This window comes from Penicillium riverlandense, assembly GCF_028828495.1.
Source record: "Penicillium riverlandense strain IBT 135883 chromosome Unknown utg000006l_segment0_segment0, whole genome shotgun sequence".
Lineage (NCBI taxonomy): Eukaryota > Fungi > Ascomycota > Eurotiomycetes > Eurotiales > Aspergillaceae > Penicillium > Penicillium riverlandense.
The window spans coordinates 2,814,122-2,825,972 of NW_026643197.1; the positions used below are offsets into that span (position 1 = coordinate 2,814,122).

Consider the following 11,851-nt stretch of genomic DNA (forward strand, 5'->3'; position numbering starts at 1 on the left):
TAGCGGAGAAGAAAAGCACAGTTTTATGATATTGTACAAGGAAGTTCCTCTAGATAAACCTATTGTCCTCATTACCCCAGGCGCCAGCGCCAATGCTTCCAGTTTTGTTTTGGTGTTTTCTTACCCTGCTTTACCAAAGCATGCCACGTTCCCGGGTTCGGCCTGTTAGACGTCTTCAAACTCATCTTCGTCCTCATCGGATTCCTCTTCATTGGTTACTGCGGGCTCTACCTTCGCATCGGGATCAGGCTTGATCTCAGGATCGGTCGTGAGCTCGGATTCAACCTTGACCCTCTTCGTGGCGGGCCCGTCATCGGCAGGGGTGGAGGGCGTGTCGACAGACGACTGAGGCGCGCTGGCGCTTGACGCCGTGTCGTGTTCGCGTTTGATACCAGCAACACCGGGCGTAGACGAAGCGGGGGCGCTGGTAGGACCACCAACGGCTGTGGCAGGAGTGCCGGGTCCACTGGGTCCAGACACGCCGCCTACATCCTCAAACTCGTCCTCGTCATCCGAGTCATCTTCACTGCTAGCATCTTCCTGCTCCTGCAGCTCCTTCTCGCGCTCCATCGCGGCATAGTACGCGGCAACCTTGTCGTCAAGGGCATCCAGACTGGGTTTCTGGTCTTCGTCGCCGAGCTCAGGCTTAACGGAGACACCCATTTCAGTCTGAACCCCAGCACCCCCAGGCACGGCATTCTTGACGGTAGAATGTGTGTGCCACACCGGAAGCGCGTTCTGTTTCTCCACCGCAGCCTTGCGAGCGGCTTCTTCGGCTTGCTCTGCCGCGCTCTTCTCCTCAGACGAGGTAAGCGAGATCTCCAACGCTGCCGCATCTGTCTTGATGTGACCGCGCGAAAGATCCTGCTGCTTGGCCGCAACGGGAACCACCGCGCGCGTTGGGTGTGTGGCTTGGTTACGGGGCACCTCTACCTTGTGATCCCAGGCCGTGTCGAAGTCATTCGGCGGGATCTCGACGGAGTCGATCTGCTTTAGCAGTTTGAGCATGTTGTCCAGCTGCGCCATCAGCTTGCTGTTCTTCTCGTGACCGGTGCGGTCGATGCCCTCGACGCCCTTGACATCTTCCGTCCGCTCTAGGGTGGCGCCGCACTCCTGGCACTCGAATCCCTCGTCCGAGACAAGGCTAAGGACGTCCAGCTCAGTCCATTCAGATCCGCATCGGAGACAGATGTACTCCTTTCGTTCTTCGCTCGGCGTGTACTGTGCCTTGATCGTCGACGTCAACTTGGACACCTTATACTTGATCGCGTCGATGACGGGGTGCAGCGGGATGTAGTAGTAGTCACGGTTGACGGGGCGAGTTGAACCATCGCGAATCTCGGCACGCGTGCTCCTGTGTATGACGAAGAAGTCGAAAATCAGCTTATATTCGGACATGCATCGGACCGAACACATACACTGCGAGTAAACGGTCCTCCCGCAGCCGCGCACACAGCTTGCGAAGGTCCTTTTGTTGCATGCCCATCAAAAAAGCGAGATCTTCAGCGTGGAGACTGCAGCAGGTCAGGTCAGCCAGGAGCTAAACAGATCCATTTGGGCGCATCGTACACCGAGTGCAGGAAGAGCGCATCCACAACCAGGATGTGGCGCGTTTCGTAGAAGGCGCGCACCACGCTCCGGATGAGCGTATTGGCGAGATCCATGGCAGCTGTGAGGGCGGAGTGAAGCTGTCGCGAGCAGCGATCGATTTGAGCGCAAGGCGTCAGGTCGCGCGTGTTAGACGGCGGACCAGACGGGCATGCTTCGGAGGCGTGGACCGAAACTAGCTATGGGCAGTTGGCTCTATAGGCTGGACGCCCTGGTTAGTGAAGAAGGAGGGAAGGGCCGGGGTGCAGTGAATGAATGAGGCTCCCCTTGGGCCAAATGTTGAGTAGGGCAGGTCACATGCCATTAATGCCTGAGGCATTAAATTTACCCATTACGAACTAGCGTCAAATCGACCATGGAAAATGTTCTGCTGCGCTTCGTTTTGCTCAGCGACTCTTTTCATGCCCGCCTCGTTTCTTTTGCCGCGGAGTCTGACAGGGATCGCCCTCAGACCCAGAATCCCATTCTCTTACCGGTTCTCCTACGTTACATTTGCTCGACACAACAATCTACCCTTCGTCCGGCGCACGTTTCTACTGAAGACAACTCCTCGCGCGGAACTATCAGACATCCTCTCACAAACGCAATGGCCGATCACAAAGGAAGCGGAGGCCGCGCTGGTGGAGGCCGTAAGAAGCGAGATATGGGCCGGGCAGAATGGAGGTATGCTGCGTGGAGTTCAACCCTCGACCTCCGCAGTACTGACTGACCACGAGACAGTCGGACGATGACAGACAAGCGAGCGCGCTATGAAGAGAAAGAAGAAGTCAAACGCCGGAAAATCGAGAATGGAGAAGAGGTCCAGACCCCGATCTATGCCACGCAGTTTTCCAAAGAGGAGATTGAGAACGAGGAGCGGAGACCCAAAAAGAAGGTCGCGGTGTTGATGGGATACTCCGGGACGGGCTATGCTGGGATGCAGATGTATGGTTCTTTAGTCCGTGTACTATGCTATGTGCTGACATTACTTTTACAGGAACGACTCACAAAAGACTATTGAGGGCGATCTTTTTACGGCCTTGGTTGCCGCCGGCGCCATCTCGAAAGCCAATGCCTCGGACCCGAAAAAGTCGTCTTTTGTTCGTTGTGCACGCACCGACAAAGGTGTACATGCGGCGGGAAATGTTGTGTCTCTGAAGATGATCGTTGAGGATCCGGACATCGTCCAGAAGATCAATGACAAGCTCAGCCCACAGATTCGCGTTTGGGGCATCGAGCTCACTGCCAAGAGTTTCAGCTGCTACCAGATGTGTGACTCTCGTGTATATGAGTATTTGCTGCCAAGCCACAGTCTGCTCCCACCGCACCCCAGCACGTACCTTGGAAGGAAGATAGTGGAGCTTGCTGAGCAAGCCGGCGACCTGGATGAAGTCAAGGCTCGACAAGAGGACGCTGCGGGGTTCTGGGAGGAGGTCGATGAGAAGCACATCAAGCCTATATTGGAAAATGTCCCGGAGGATGTGCGCAAGGTTGTGCAGAAGGCTCTTTACTTCGATGACAGCGAGGATGCGGAGCCAGAGAGAGAAACTGAAATGACAGATGGGCCGGCAGAAACACAACCCTCCCAATCGGAATCGGCTACCGAAAAGTCATCCGAGACTCCTCAGGACCAACCCTACCAGATGGATCCACGTGAACGACTCATCAAAGATACCGTCAAGGCCGTCAAAGCGGCTTATACAACGGCGAAACGCGCTTACCGAGTACCGGCTTCCCGAGTCGCGCGCCTTCAAGACTGCCTGAGTCGCTATGAAGGCACCCTGAACTTCCATAACTACACCATTCAAAAGAAATACAGCGACCCATCTGCTAAACGATACATCAAGTCATTCAAAGCGAACCCAACGCCGATCATCATCAATGGCACTGAATGGCTCAGTCTCAAAGTCCACGGCCAGAGTTTCATGATGCACCAGATCCGCAAGATGGTGGCAATGGCCACCCTGGTAACTCGATGCGGCTGCATCCCTGACCGCATCAAGGACACCTACGGACCAGACCGCATTGCCATCCCCAAGGCACCGGGTCTGGGACTTTTGCTGGAGCGCCCTATTTTTGGCGCCTACAATGCGAAGGCTGAAGGGCTCTCTAGAAGCCCAATTGACTTTGAGAAGTTTTCCAAGGAGATGAACGAGTTCAAACAGCGAGAGATCTACGACCGGATATTCCGGGAGGAGGAGCAGTTGAATGCGTATGTGACCCCCATCTCCATCTGTGAGGGATAATTTCTAACTTGGTGCATGCAGCTTTGGCGCTTTCTTCAACCACATTGATCATTACCCTCAGGAGTACTTTCTTTATGTCACCTCCGGTGGAATTCCGGCTGCGCGACTCGCTACTGCACCTTCTGCTGATTCGAACAGCTCGGCCCCGTCCACATCACGCAAAAAGGGCAAGTCTGAGTGGAAGGCACTTGCTGCTGTTGAGTCCGCGTCCGAAGGCGAGGAGGAACTCCCGGATGGTGGTGAGGAAGGCAATTGATACCTTTACGGTCTAGAACTTGTACGACTTAGACATACCCCCTGTTACGAAATGAGTAAAGTGTCTCTATTCCGTCATCAACAAGAATTTACGTGCCTAATAGACTCCCAACAACAATCTCTACGGCTGTCTTAAAGGGCTTCCTGTTCACAGGCATAATGCCCCTTCCCTCTCTTTGAACCAGCCATCCGCACTCGCAACTGCAAGAATGTTCTTCATCGCGTATCCAAAGCACCACCACCGATATGCGTAGTCAGAAGAGTTGTGAATCTGTAACGGATATATAACATAAAAGCACAGGTAGGATCTCTCTATTCTGCACACAAGACTGTCTCTAAAGAACTAGCGAGCCTCCGAGTCCGATTTAGCAGCTTCGAGATGAAAGAGAATGTAGACTCTCATCCAAAACCGTCATCATAAGGAAACAGCGGGACCTGATGATGATGCCGATCCCCCACACATCAGGTCGGAGGTCGGCGACAAGAGCACCGAGCCCCGCATATACGAAGTAGAGTGGGACGAATTCATTCCCGGCCAACATATAAAGGGTCCGTTCAGATTGGTTTCGCTCGCAATAGGCTGCGCAAGATCTCTCTTTCTCACGCGGCATAGCAGCAGTCAATTCAATGCAAAAAGTCTTCTGAAATTGCCTTTCCATCGAACGCAATGTCAACCACGTCACCGAAAACAGTCCTCGCTCTTTCCAACGTCAGGGTCTTTGATGGACAAAAGATTCAAGAGCCTAGCACGGTCATCATTGATGGTGAACTGATTGGTAATCCTGATGCCGTTCCGACCGAAACTGTTGATGCGCATGGATCGATCCTTCTTCCTGGATTGATTGACTGCCATATCCATTTGACTGGCCCAAAGGACCTCTCACAAATGGCAAGATATGGTGTGACGACCGCGCTGGATATGGCGACCTGGCCGGCTGATCTTCTCAACTCTCTTCGTGGTCGAAAGGGGGTGACCGATATTAGGGGCTGCGGGCTTGCTGCCACTGCTCCCGGAAGTGCCCACAGCCATATTCCAACAATACCCAAAGAGGCACTGGTTTCGAATACTGTGGAAGCTGAAACTTTCGTGGAAAAGCAAGTGGCCGAAGGTGCTGATTACATCAAAGTGGTGGCTGATATTCCTGGTCCGAGCCAAGAATGCCTCAATGCTTTGGTCGAGTCAGCGCATCGCCGTCAGAGACTTGTCATTGCGCATGCTGTGACGACCATGGCTACCGAAATGGCTCAGATTGCGGGTGCAGATGTTATAACCCATGCTCCTCTTAATGGTATCATGAACAATGAGGAAGTTAGCCAAATGCTAGAAGAGAAACGCATCAGCGTTCCAACATTGACAATGATGAAGGGATGCGCTGCGAAAAAACCAGGGGCCTACAAAAACGCTAAAGATACGGTATATGCTCTTCATCGTGCAGGCGTCCCAGTGCTTGCTGGCACCGATGCAAACATGGCCCCGGGTGTGCCTTTTAATGTCGTCCACGGAATCAGCTTGCATGAAGAGCTGGAGCTTCTAGTTGAAGCTGGTCTTTCAACAACTGAAGCCCTTCGCGCAGCAACCCATCTGCCTGCAGAACATTTTGGCTTACAGGATCGTGGCGTCATTGAGCCTGGTCGCCGAGCAGATCTTATTCTCGTCAAAGGAAATCCTGTCGCGGATATCAAAGCGACTCGGCAAATTCAAAGGATCTGGATTGCTGGTCAGGAATTTAAGCCAGAAATTGAATGACCTCAGAAGCATGGTCATAGCTCATTTCTACTCTTAATTCATGATTTGACATGTATTCTTAACGAGTCTAGTTCTATACTCTTGAGTGAAAAAGATCAGTTTCAACAATTTGCCGATTTGTTTCCCATTTAACTTCATACATCCGAATTTGGCCCAGTCATTGGAATGCTTTCAGCACAACTTGGGGAACCTGCCCTCATCACTAATAAATTTCTTCGCGAAATCGAGTCAAATCGTATTATTGCAGACAAAATAGAATGGTAAGCTGTACTGAACATTTCAACCCGGCTTATCAGAGTCGGGATAATTGCAATGAGAGCAAAAGGGCTGCATTTAGGTATTATTCTTCATTATTCAACTTGCTTGCAGCATCAAATGGTATTAAAAATCAAACTTCGGATATGCATCAACCGGTATCTTCGTAATTCCTTTTCTTCTGACCGTCATCTTCCATCATCCTCTGGACCCTCTGGGGCACGACTTCCCTCTCAAAACCTTCTTGAAATATACCCCCGTGCTTTCGAGCCATATGATCATATATATCGTCCGGAATCTCTTTGACGCAGAAAAAGCACCATTCTGTGCCGCAGATGGGACAGCTCATATGGCCACATCCAGAAATCTTCTCAGTAATGGCTTTGCAGCGCGGGCATGGCGCAAGATTTCGCATCCTGCGCTCTTCCTCCTTCTGGTTGGCCAAATCTCGCTGACGCTCTGCTTCTTCGGTCAGATGCATATTCCTCTCCAAGCGCGCGATGGTGAGTAATTCTTCTGCTGTGCGTCGCTCTTCCGCCAGTCGCTGGCGTTCGAGCTCTTGTACACATTCATAGCATGACCAGTTGGCTAGTTGGGGCGTCCCTCTCGCGCAGGTCCGCTGCATATACTCCTTAGCGGAGGCACATTCCTGACACCAGGCATAGATTGAAATGCCCTTGTCGCGTAGCGCATCAGCCAGTCCTCTGACCCCCTGGATGCCCATTCCATACTTGGCGAGCGTGCGAGGCGTGGGGTATCGGCGGCAGAACGGACATGCAAGAGCAGCGGTGTTGATGACAGAGCCAGGTGCATTCTGGCCATACCATCCTGATAAGCAGGTGGTGCAAATTCGCTGAATGCACCCGCGCCGGCCACAAGCGGGGTTCAGTGTACCGGGGTGGAATGTTGAGAAACATAGCGAACAGTCAATCTGGCTTGTCTTGCGCCCAATGACCATATCATGTATAGTGGATGCCAACTCGTCTGCGTTATGGATGCGCTTTCCTCGGTGAGTGAGAACCTCCTTGCGGGATGGGAAGAGCTTTATCCGGGAAAGGAAACTTGTAGTTCCTACATTAGAGGCCGTGGAGAATAGCGAATGGTTCTTGAACAGCTCCGCGACAGCATTCTGGGCATCCTCAATAAGCCAGGAGAAAGTGTTTTCCGTGGAGATTTCCCGTGCAGTCGTTTCCAAGCCTGTAATTGTGTTATGGCCTGATGTACAGGGAGGGCAGATGAACTCGGATTCGTGAAACGAAGAAGGTCTGTATGCTTTAGGCCAAATCATTCGGTTAGAGCACTTCTTGCATGCGACGACAGGTGCGGTGCCTTGTTGGGTCCTGCAATAGTGGCACTTTGCTCGGACATTTAGTGCATCGACATTGTACACAATGTACTGTGCCCTGCAAGAGCCAATACCACATTCGACCCATGTTGCTTCAGAGGCACATTCGACATCCCGGGAGACACCAGCGGATATGTGTTTTTCCTTATCTTTCTGGGTAGCATAGTCTGTAGCCAGGCAAATACCGCACTTGCTATTATTTCCCATGACTGTGACAGATCGAATGTATTGACAAGATCGACATGTAGCCAAAGGTCCGATGGGCGCACTTGACTTCTGTGGCGTCCATGGAACATGGGCCGTTAATGGAGTGTCGAGATTAAGTTCCAAGATCTTGAAGGCAACCAGTTGCTCAAAAAGCTTTCGATCGGTTTTCTTCAAAAGCCGAACAGGCTCCTTAAGCGACTCCTGGTCTTGCAGCATTGAGGCTGAGTCCGCTTGCCATGAATTGTATCCTTCGTCGGCATCCATGAGGAGGGTCAAACAGCCCACATTCCAGTTCTCGGGCACAGAGATATCGTTCCACCTGTCCTTGAACACAAGCATCTCGCTTGCAGCGATGTCAGTGAAGTGAGTGACCCCCATCCGTATACTTAGGGCGGCGACGAGCGCAGCCGGACGACCCGATAGCCTGGTACCCGGGACAATGAGGTGGAAAAGCATCTTCCAAAACTGACGACCATATTTCTCTGAAGCCAGAGCCAGTGGAATTCTTGGCACCTGCTCTGCGGATGCAGCTGCAATATGTTCCGGCATCTCGCTCGCGGATCTAACAAATGTCAGTTGGGTAAGAACGCGACCGACACGACGCAGAATAGGAGCGTTGCAGGATCGACCAATTTCGAGCAGGTCAGCTCTTGTCAATGCTGAGATTGGTTCATCCCCATCTTCGCTAGTACTGGCGAATTGTAGTGTCGGATCCAGAAACACGCAAGGAAACTGTTCCGATTCATCAACAGCGTTGATGATAGCTAAGACTTCTTCCGTGTAGTCGTAAGAATTCTCAAGCCACGTCTTCATTTGAGCCCGGTCCTCTGAATTTTGAATTTTGTCAACATGTTGACTGAATTCAAGGACAATCTCATCGCGTTGAGGGTAGGTTCTGTCGCTGCACAATGCTCTCCACATAGTTCCGAACACTGGATTGAGTGCTATAGCTCGGACATCTTCTCGGATTATGATAATCAGCTGCTTAACTGCTCGGTCCTTGTATTGTGCATCTGTTTTCCACCGCTCTGCAAAATTCATGACTGGGATTTCCTTCTTTGGAAGGTACTTTTTCATGGCCTCGACTGTCATTCCAGTGCTGGTGAGATTGTCGGACAAAGCCGTACATGGAAAAAATGCAAAAAAAGAATTTGCACCATGTTCATACTCGCGGCAAATTTGTTTGATACCGTTGATAGAGATGTAGCGCGACAGCTCCGCAGAGACTGTCTCCGAGCCCAACTCCTTGCTGGCTCCTGAGACCGGGGCTTTCTCCACGCCCATCCAGTTCAAAAGAATGTCAACAGTCACCTTGGAGATACTTGCAGGCCGATTGTCATTGAGATGAACACAAGCACCGCCTGTTAAAGTGGCCAGGAAGTTGTAGTATGCGGCATGGTATTGCCGCATGCCCGACTGGAGAATCGCGAAAACCTGGGCGTGTTTCGGTCCACTGCGTAGAGCATTAGATCCAGCGATCCAATTCAAGAAGATAGGTCCGCTGCCGGAATAGGATTTTTTCTGAGATAAAGACTGTCTTTCTGACTCCGCATTCTTGCTCGGAATCGCAGCAGGATCATCCATATGCGGAGGCGCATCGGTATAAAGCAGAATGATAGTCGTAGCATCGGATCGCATCACCTCGTGTGCCTTGGCGAGGGCAGTCTTGACAGCCTCCGGATAGTCTCCGCCACCTTCAGCATCCAGTCCTCTCGCGAGGTTGACAAGGTCAGGCTCCTGGTCAGTGGCTTCTGTTGCATTCTGATGCAGCCACCCAGACCATTCAAGTAGATCTTTGTCCCCATAATCGCGATACGCAAGAAGTCCAATACGTGAAAAACAGTCTGTGAGCGCAGACACTGAGATTATTTGAGGAAGCGAAGTGTTGAGCGAGTTGAGATAGTTGGACATGGACGCGGTCGCGTCCGCGATAATCAGGAGGTCATACTCCTGCATATCTGCGGCCGCCATTTTCTGGCTATTTGCTTCAGGCTGGACACTCGGATTTTATTTCGTTTAATCTGGCGTAGGTTAACCTTCCTTTTGTACCTATAGGAACTGCCCCACAGCAAATCCAGGTTGACTCACGATAGCTTCCTGTATCTCTCGTGATCTATAACACGTCAATATTGCGGCTAAAGACTAGGTACTTCATACGAGCTGTCCAATAACGATCCAACTTCCAAGAAACCATTACATTCATCTTGTGGTGCGGTCATACAAGTGCAAACCTAATCTGCTCTAGTGAGTCAACTTGGATCGCACCCAAGCCGCATCGAAGCAGTCGGCCACCATAAGTGGCCTAGCGTGTTATGACAATGACCACTGCATTGGATTTGGCGGATCTAGACCATGTCATTGAATCAAATAATTATTGTATCTATCGTTAAATGCACTTTGTCAAGGAGGGTGGATGTAGAGAGCTCCATAGACTATATCCATCCCATGTAGATAAACCTGGTTTCATTCCACTCGCCATTCTATCTCTTTCTTCATAGGATTGGGGATGTAGACTAGCTAGTCGATGAGGACGGGGTAGGGGCCAATCTTGCAATCGATGAGGGTTGCTCTGAAACCTGTGGCTGAAAAAAGGCGGCCATTGCCATTCATTATGGCTTTCATGCTACCTGGCTAGTTCGAATCGACTTCTCTATGGTTGCCACCGACCTCTGCGCTATTTTAAAGTACATTGATTAGAGTAGGCCCATAACATTTTCTTACTAGGTGGATCTAGTTTATACAACAAAGCTATGATAGTTTCATTAATCTATGGATTCTCTCGCCAGCTATCAAACCAGCCCTCAATTTGCTGGGCCCTCCTCGCTGCGTCCTCCAGGGAGACATACCCCGACTCATCCCTATTCGCAAAACTGATCAAGGAATGCTGCACTGATCGCGCCCGAGGTGGCACCTCCATCTGCCTTTCCGACCAAGTCCACAGGACCTGATCCACCTTGTCCATGTCGAACTGGTGCACCGCGATGGTCACCGGCTCGGCGTATGCGTCGGCTTGCAGTGAGATACCAGCAGGCGCGGTCAACCGAATCGTGCCCGTTTCTCCGGTTAAGGTCCACGACAGTGATGGATCGCCAGGGAATGGCTGGCCGCGGAGAAAATACGCCACCAGACTGGCGTTGGCACGTACATGGGAGGATTCAGGCAGAGATCCTGCGTTCCTCATTAGCGCCTGGGATAGTGACCGTTGTTGTCCGCTTACCATGTAAACTCAGCAAATCGGGTACGTCGGAGCGAATCGACTCGATAATCGCGTCCGTCTGGGGATCTCGAACGCGGATATCTGGACGCTGGATCTGGAGTTGCACATGGTCTGTTCCTGGGATGATATCGCCCACGACGGACTGGATATAGTCGATGACTGGATAATGTTAGAATAGAACCACGGGGCAATATTTGGATCTTATGCAACCCATCCATAACATCCACACGAATAAGCTGATAAGTATCCGACAGAACAGAAAAGCGAAAAGAATATAAAAAATAAAGAACCTAACTCACCATGCCCAAACCCAATCACAATCGGATTGCCCCCAATATTCCTGTCGGCAAAGTACTTTAGTCCCACCGGCAAGATTTCTCGATCTCTCGTGCCCCCAAACACTCTCACTTCACTACTAAGCAACTTTCCCACCCTTCCCGACGCGAGTACTTCTTTGACTCGTACCACCGGTGGCGCAAAACGTCCCTGTAATCCCACCGCTACGCGGCCCCCGCCGTGAGCTCTAGCGGCAATCAACTCATCTATTTGATTCTTGTTCGACGCGATCGGCCACTCAATATAGACATCCTTTCCGGACAAGAGACTGGGCAGAACCGTTTCTAAGTGTTTATCGACCCGGGTGTTGCAGAGGACGAGGTCAATGGCAGGGTCCGCGGCGAGCGAGGCAGGGTCGCCGTATGGTGTTACGGTAGAGGTATCCAGATGGTAAGTTGAGATGGCGTTGGATGCCGCCGCGAGACTGCTGTTGCAGAGAGCGTTGATGGTGAACAGTACCTTACCGGTCGGGGAGAGGAGGCAGGGGAGGTGGGCAGCGGAGGCCCAGTTGGTGGTTGCGGAGGAGGAGAGGCCGATTATGGCGGTGCGGAGGGGAAGGGACATTTCGCTATTTAGATGGAGAGTTTTAAGGATTGTATGAATCGATTTGAATTCTTGAATTGGGTTATGTTTGTCCATTTCTCAGAGCGGAAGAT

The 11,851-nt window shown here is 51.4% G+C and overlaps 5 protein-coding genes across 5 annotated transcripts; 2 read left to right on the forward strand and 3 right to left on the reverse strand.

The window, feature by feature from the left end:
• Window positions 1-165: 165 nt before the first annotated feature.
• Window positions 166-1,664, reverse strand: N7474_007338 (putative transcription factor TFIIE complex alpha subunit; the record flags this gene model as incomplete). Its single annotated transcript, XM_057198748.1, has 3 exons — window positions 166-1,354; window positions 1,419-1,514; window positions 1,570-1,664. 3 exons carry the CDS (start codon window positions 1,662-1,664, stop codon window positions 166-168), a joined length of 1,380 nt encoding a protein of 459 aa, XP_057052188.1.
• A 530-nt stretch (window positions 1,665-2,194) lies between these two features.
• N7474_007339 (pseudouridine synthase PUS2) lies at window positions 2,195-4,089 on the forward strand (the record flags this gene model as incomplete). Its single annotated transcript, XM_057198749.1, has 4 exons — window positions 2,195-2,271; window positions 2,329-2,532; window positions 2,585-3,799; window positions 3,855-4,089. The coding sequence occupies 4 exons, from the start codon at window positions 2,195-2,197 to the stop codon at window positions 4,087-4,089; spliced, it is 1,731 nt and encodes a 576-aa protein (XP_057052189.1).
• Window positions 4,090-4,755: 666 nt separating this feature from the next.
• Window positions 4,756-5,835, forward strand: N7474_007340 (amidohydrolase family protein; the record flags this gene model as incomplete). The annotated part of the gene is made up of 1 exon (XM_057198750.1): window positions 4,756-5,835. The coding sequence occupies one exon, from the start codon at window positions 4,756-4,758 to the stop codon at window positions 5,833-5,835; it is 1,080 nt and encodes a 359-aa protein (XP_057052190.1).
• A 406-nt stretch (window positions 5,836-6,241) lies between these two features.
• N7474_007341 (uncharacterized protein) lies at window positions 6,242-9,613 on the reverse strand (the record flags this gene model as incomplete). The annotated part of the gene is made up of 1 exon (XM_057198751.1): window positions 6,242-9,613. One exon carries the CDS (start codon window positions 9,611-9,613, stop codon window positions 6,242-6,244), a length of 3,372 nt encoding a protein of 1,123 aa, XP_057052191.1.
• Window positions 9,614-10,409: 796 nt separating this feature from the next.
• Window positions 10,410-11,759, reverse strand: N7474_007342 (Gfo/Idh/MocA family protein; the record flags this gene model as incomplete). The annotated part of the gene is made up of 3 exons (XM_057198752.1): window positions 10,410-10,810; window positions 10,860-11,018; window positions 11,159-11,759. 3 exons carry the CDS (start codon window positions 11,757-11,759, stop codon window positions 10,410-10,412), a joined length of 1,161 nt encoding a protein of 386 aa, XP_057052192.1.
• Window positions 11,760-11,851: the final 92 nt, after the last annotated feature.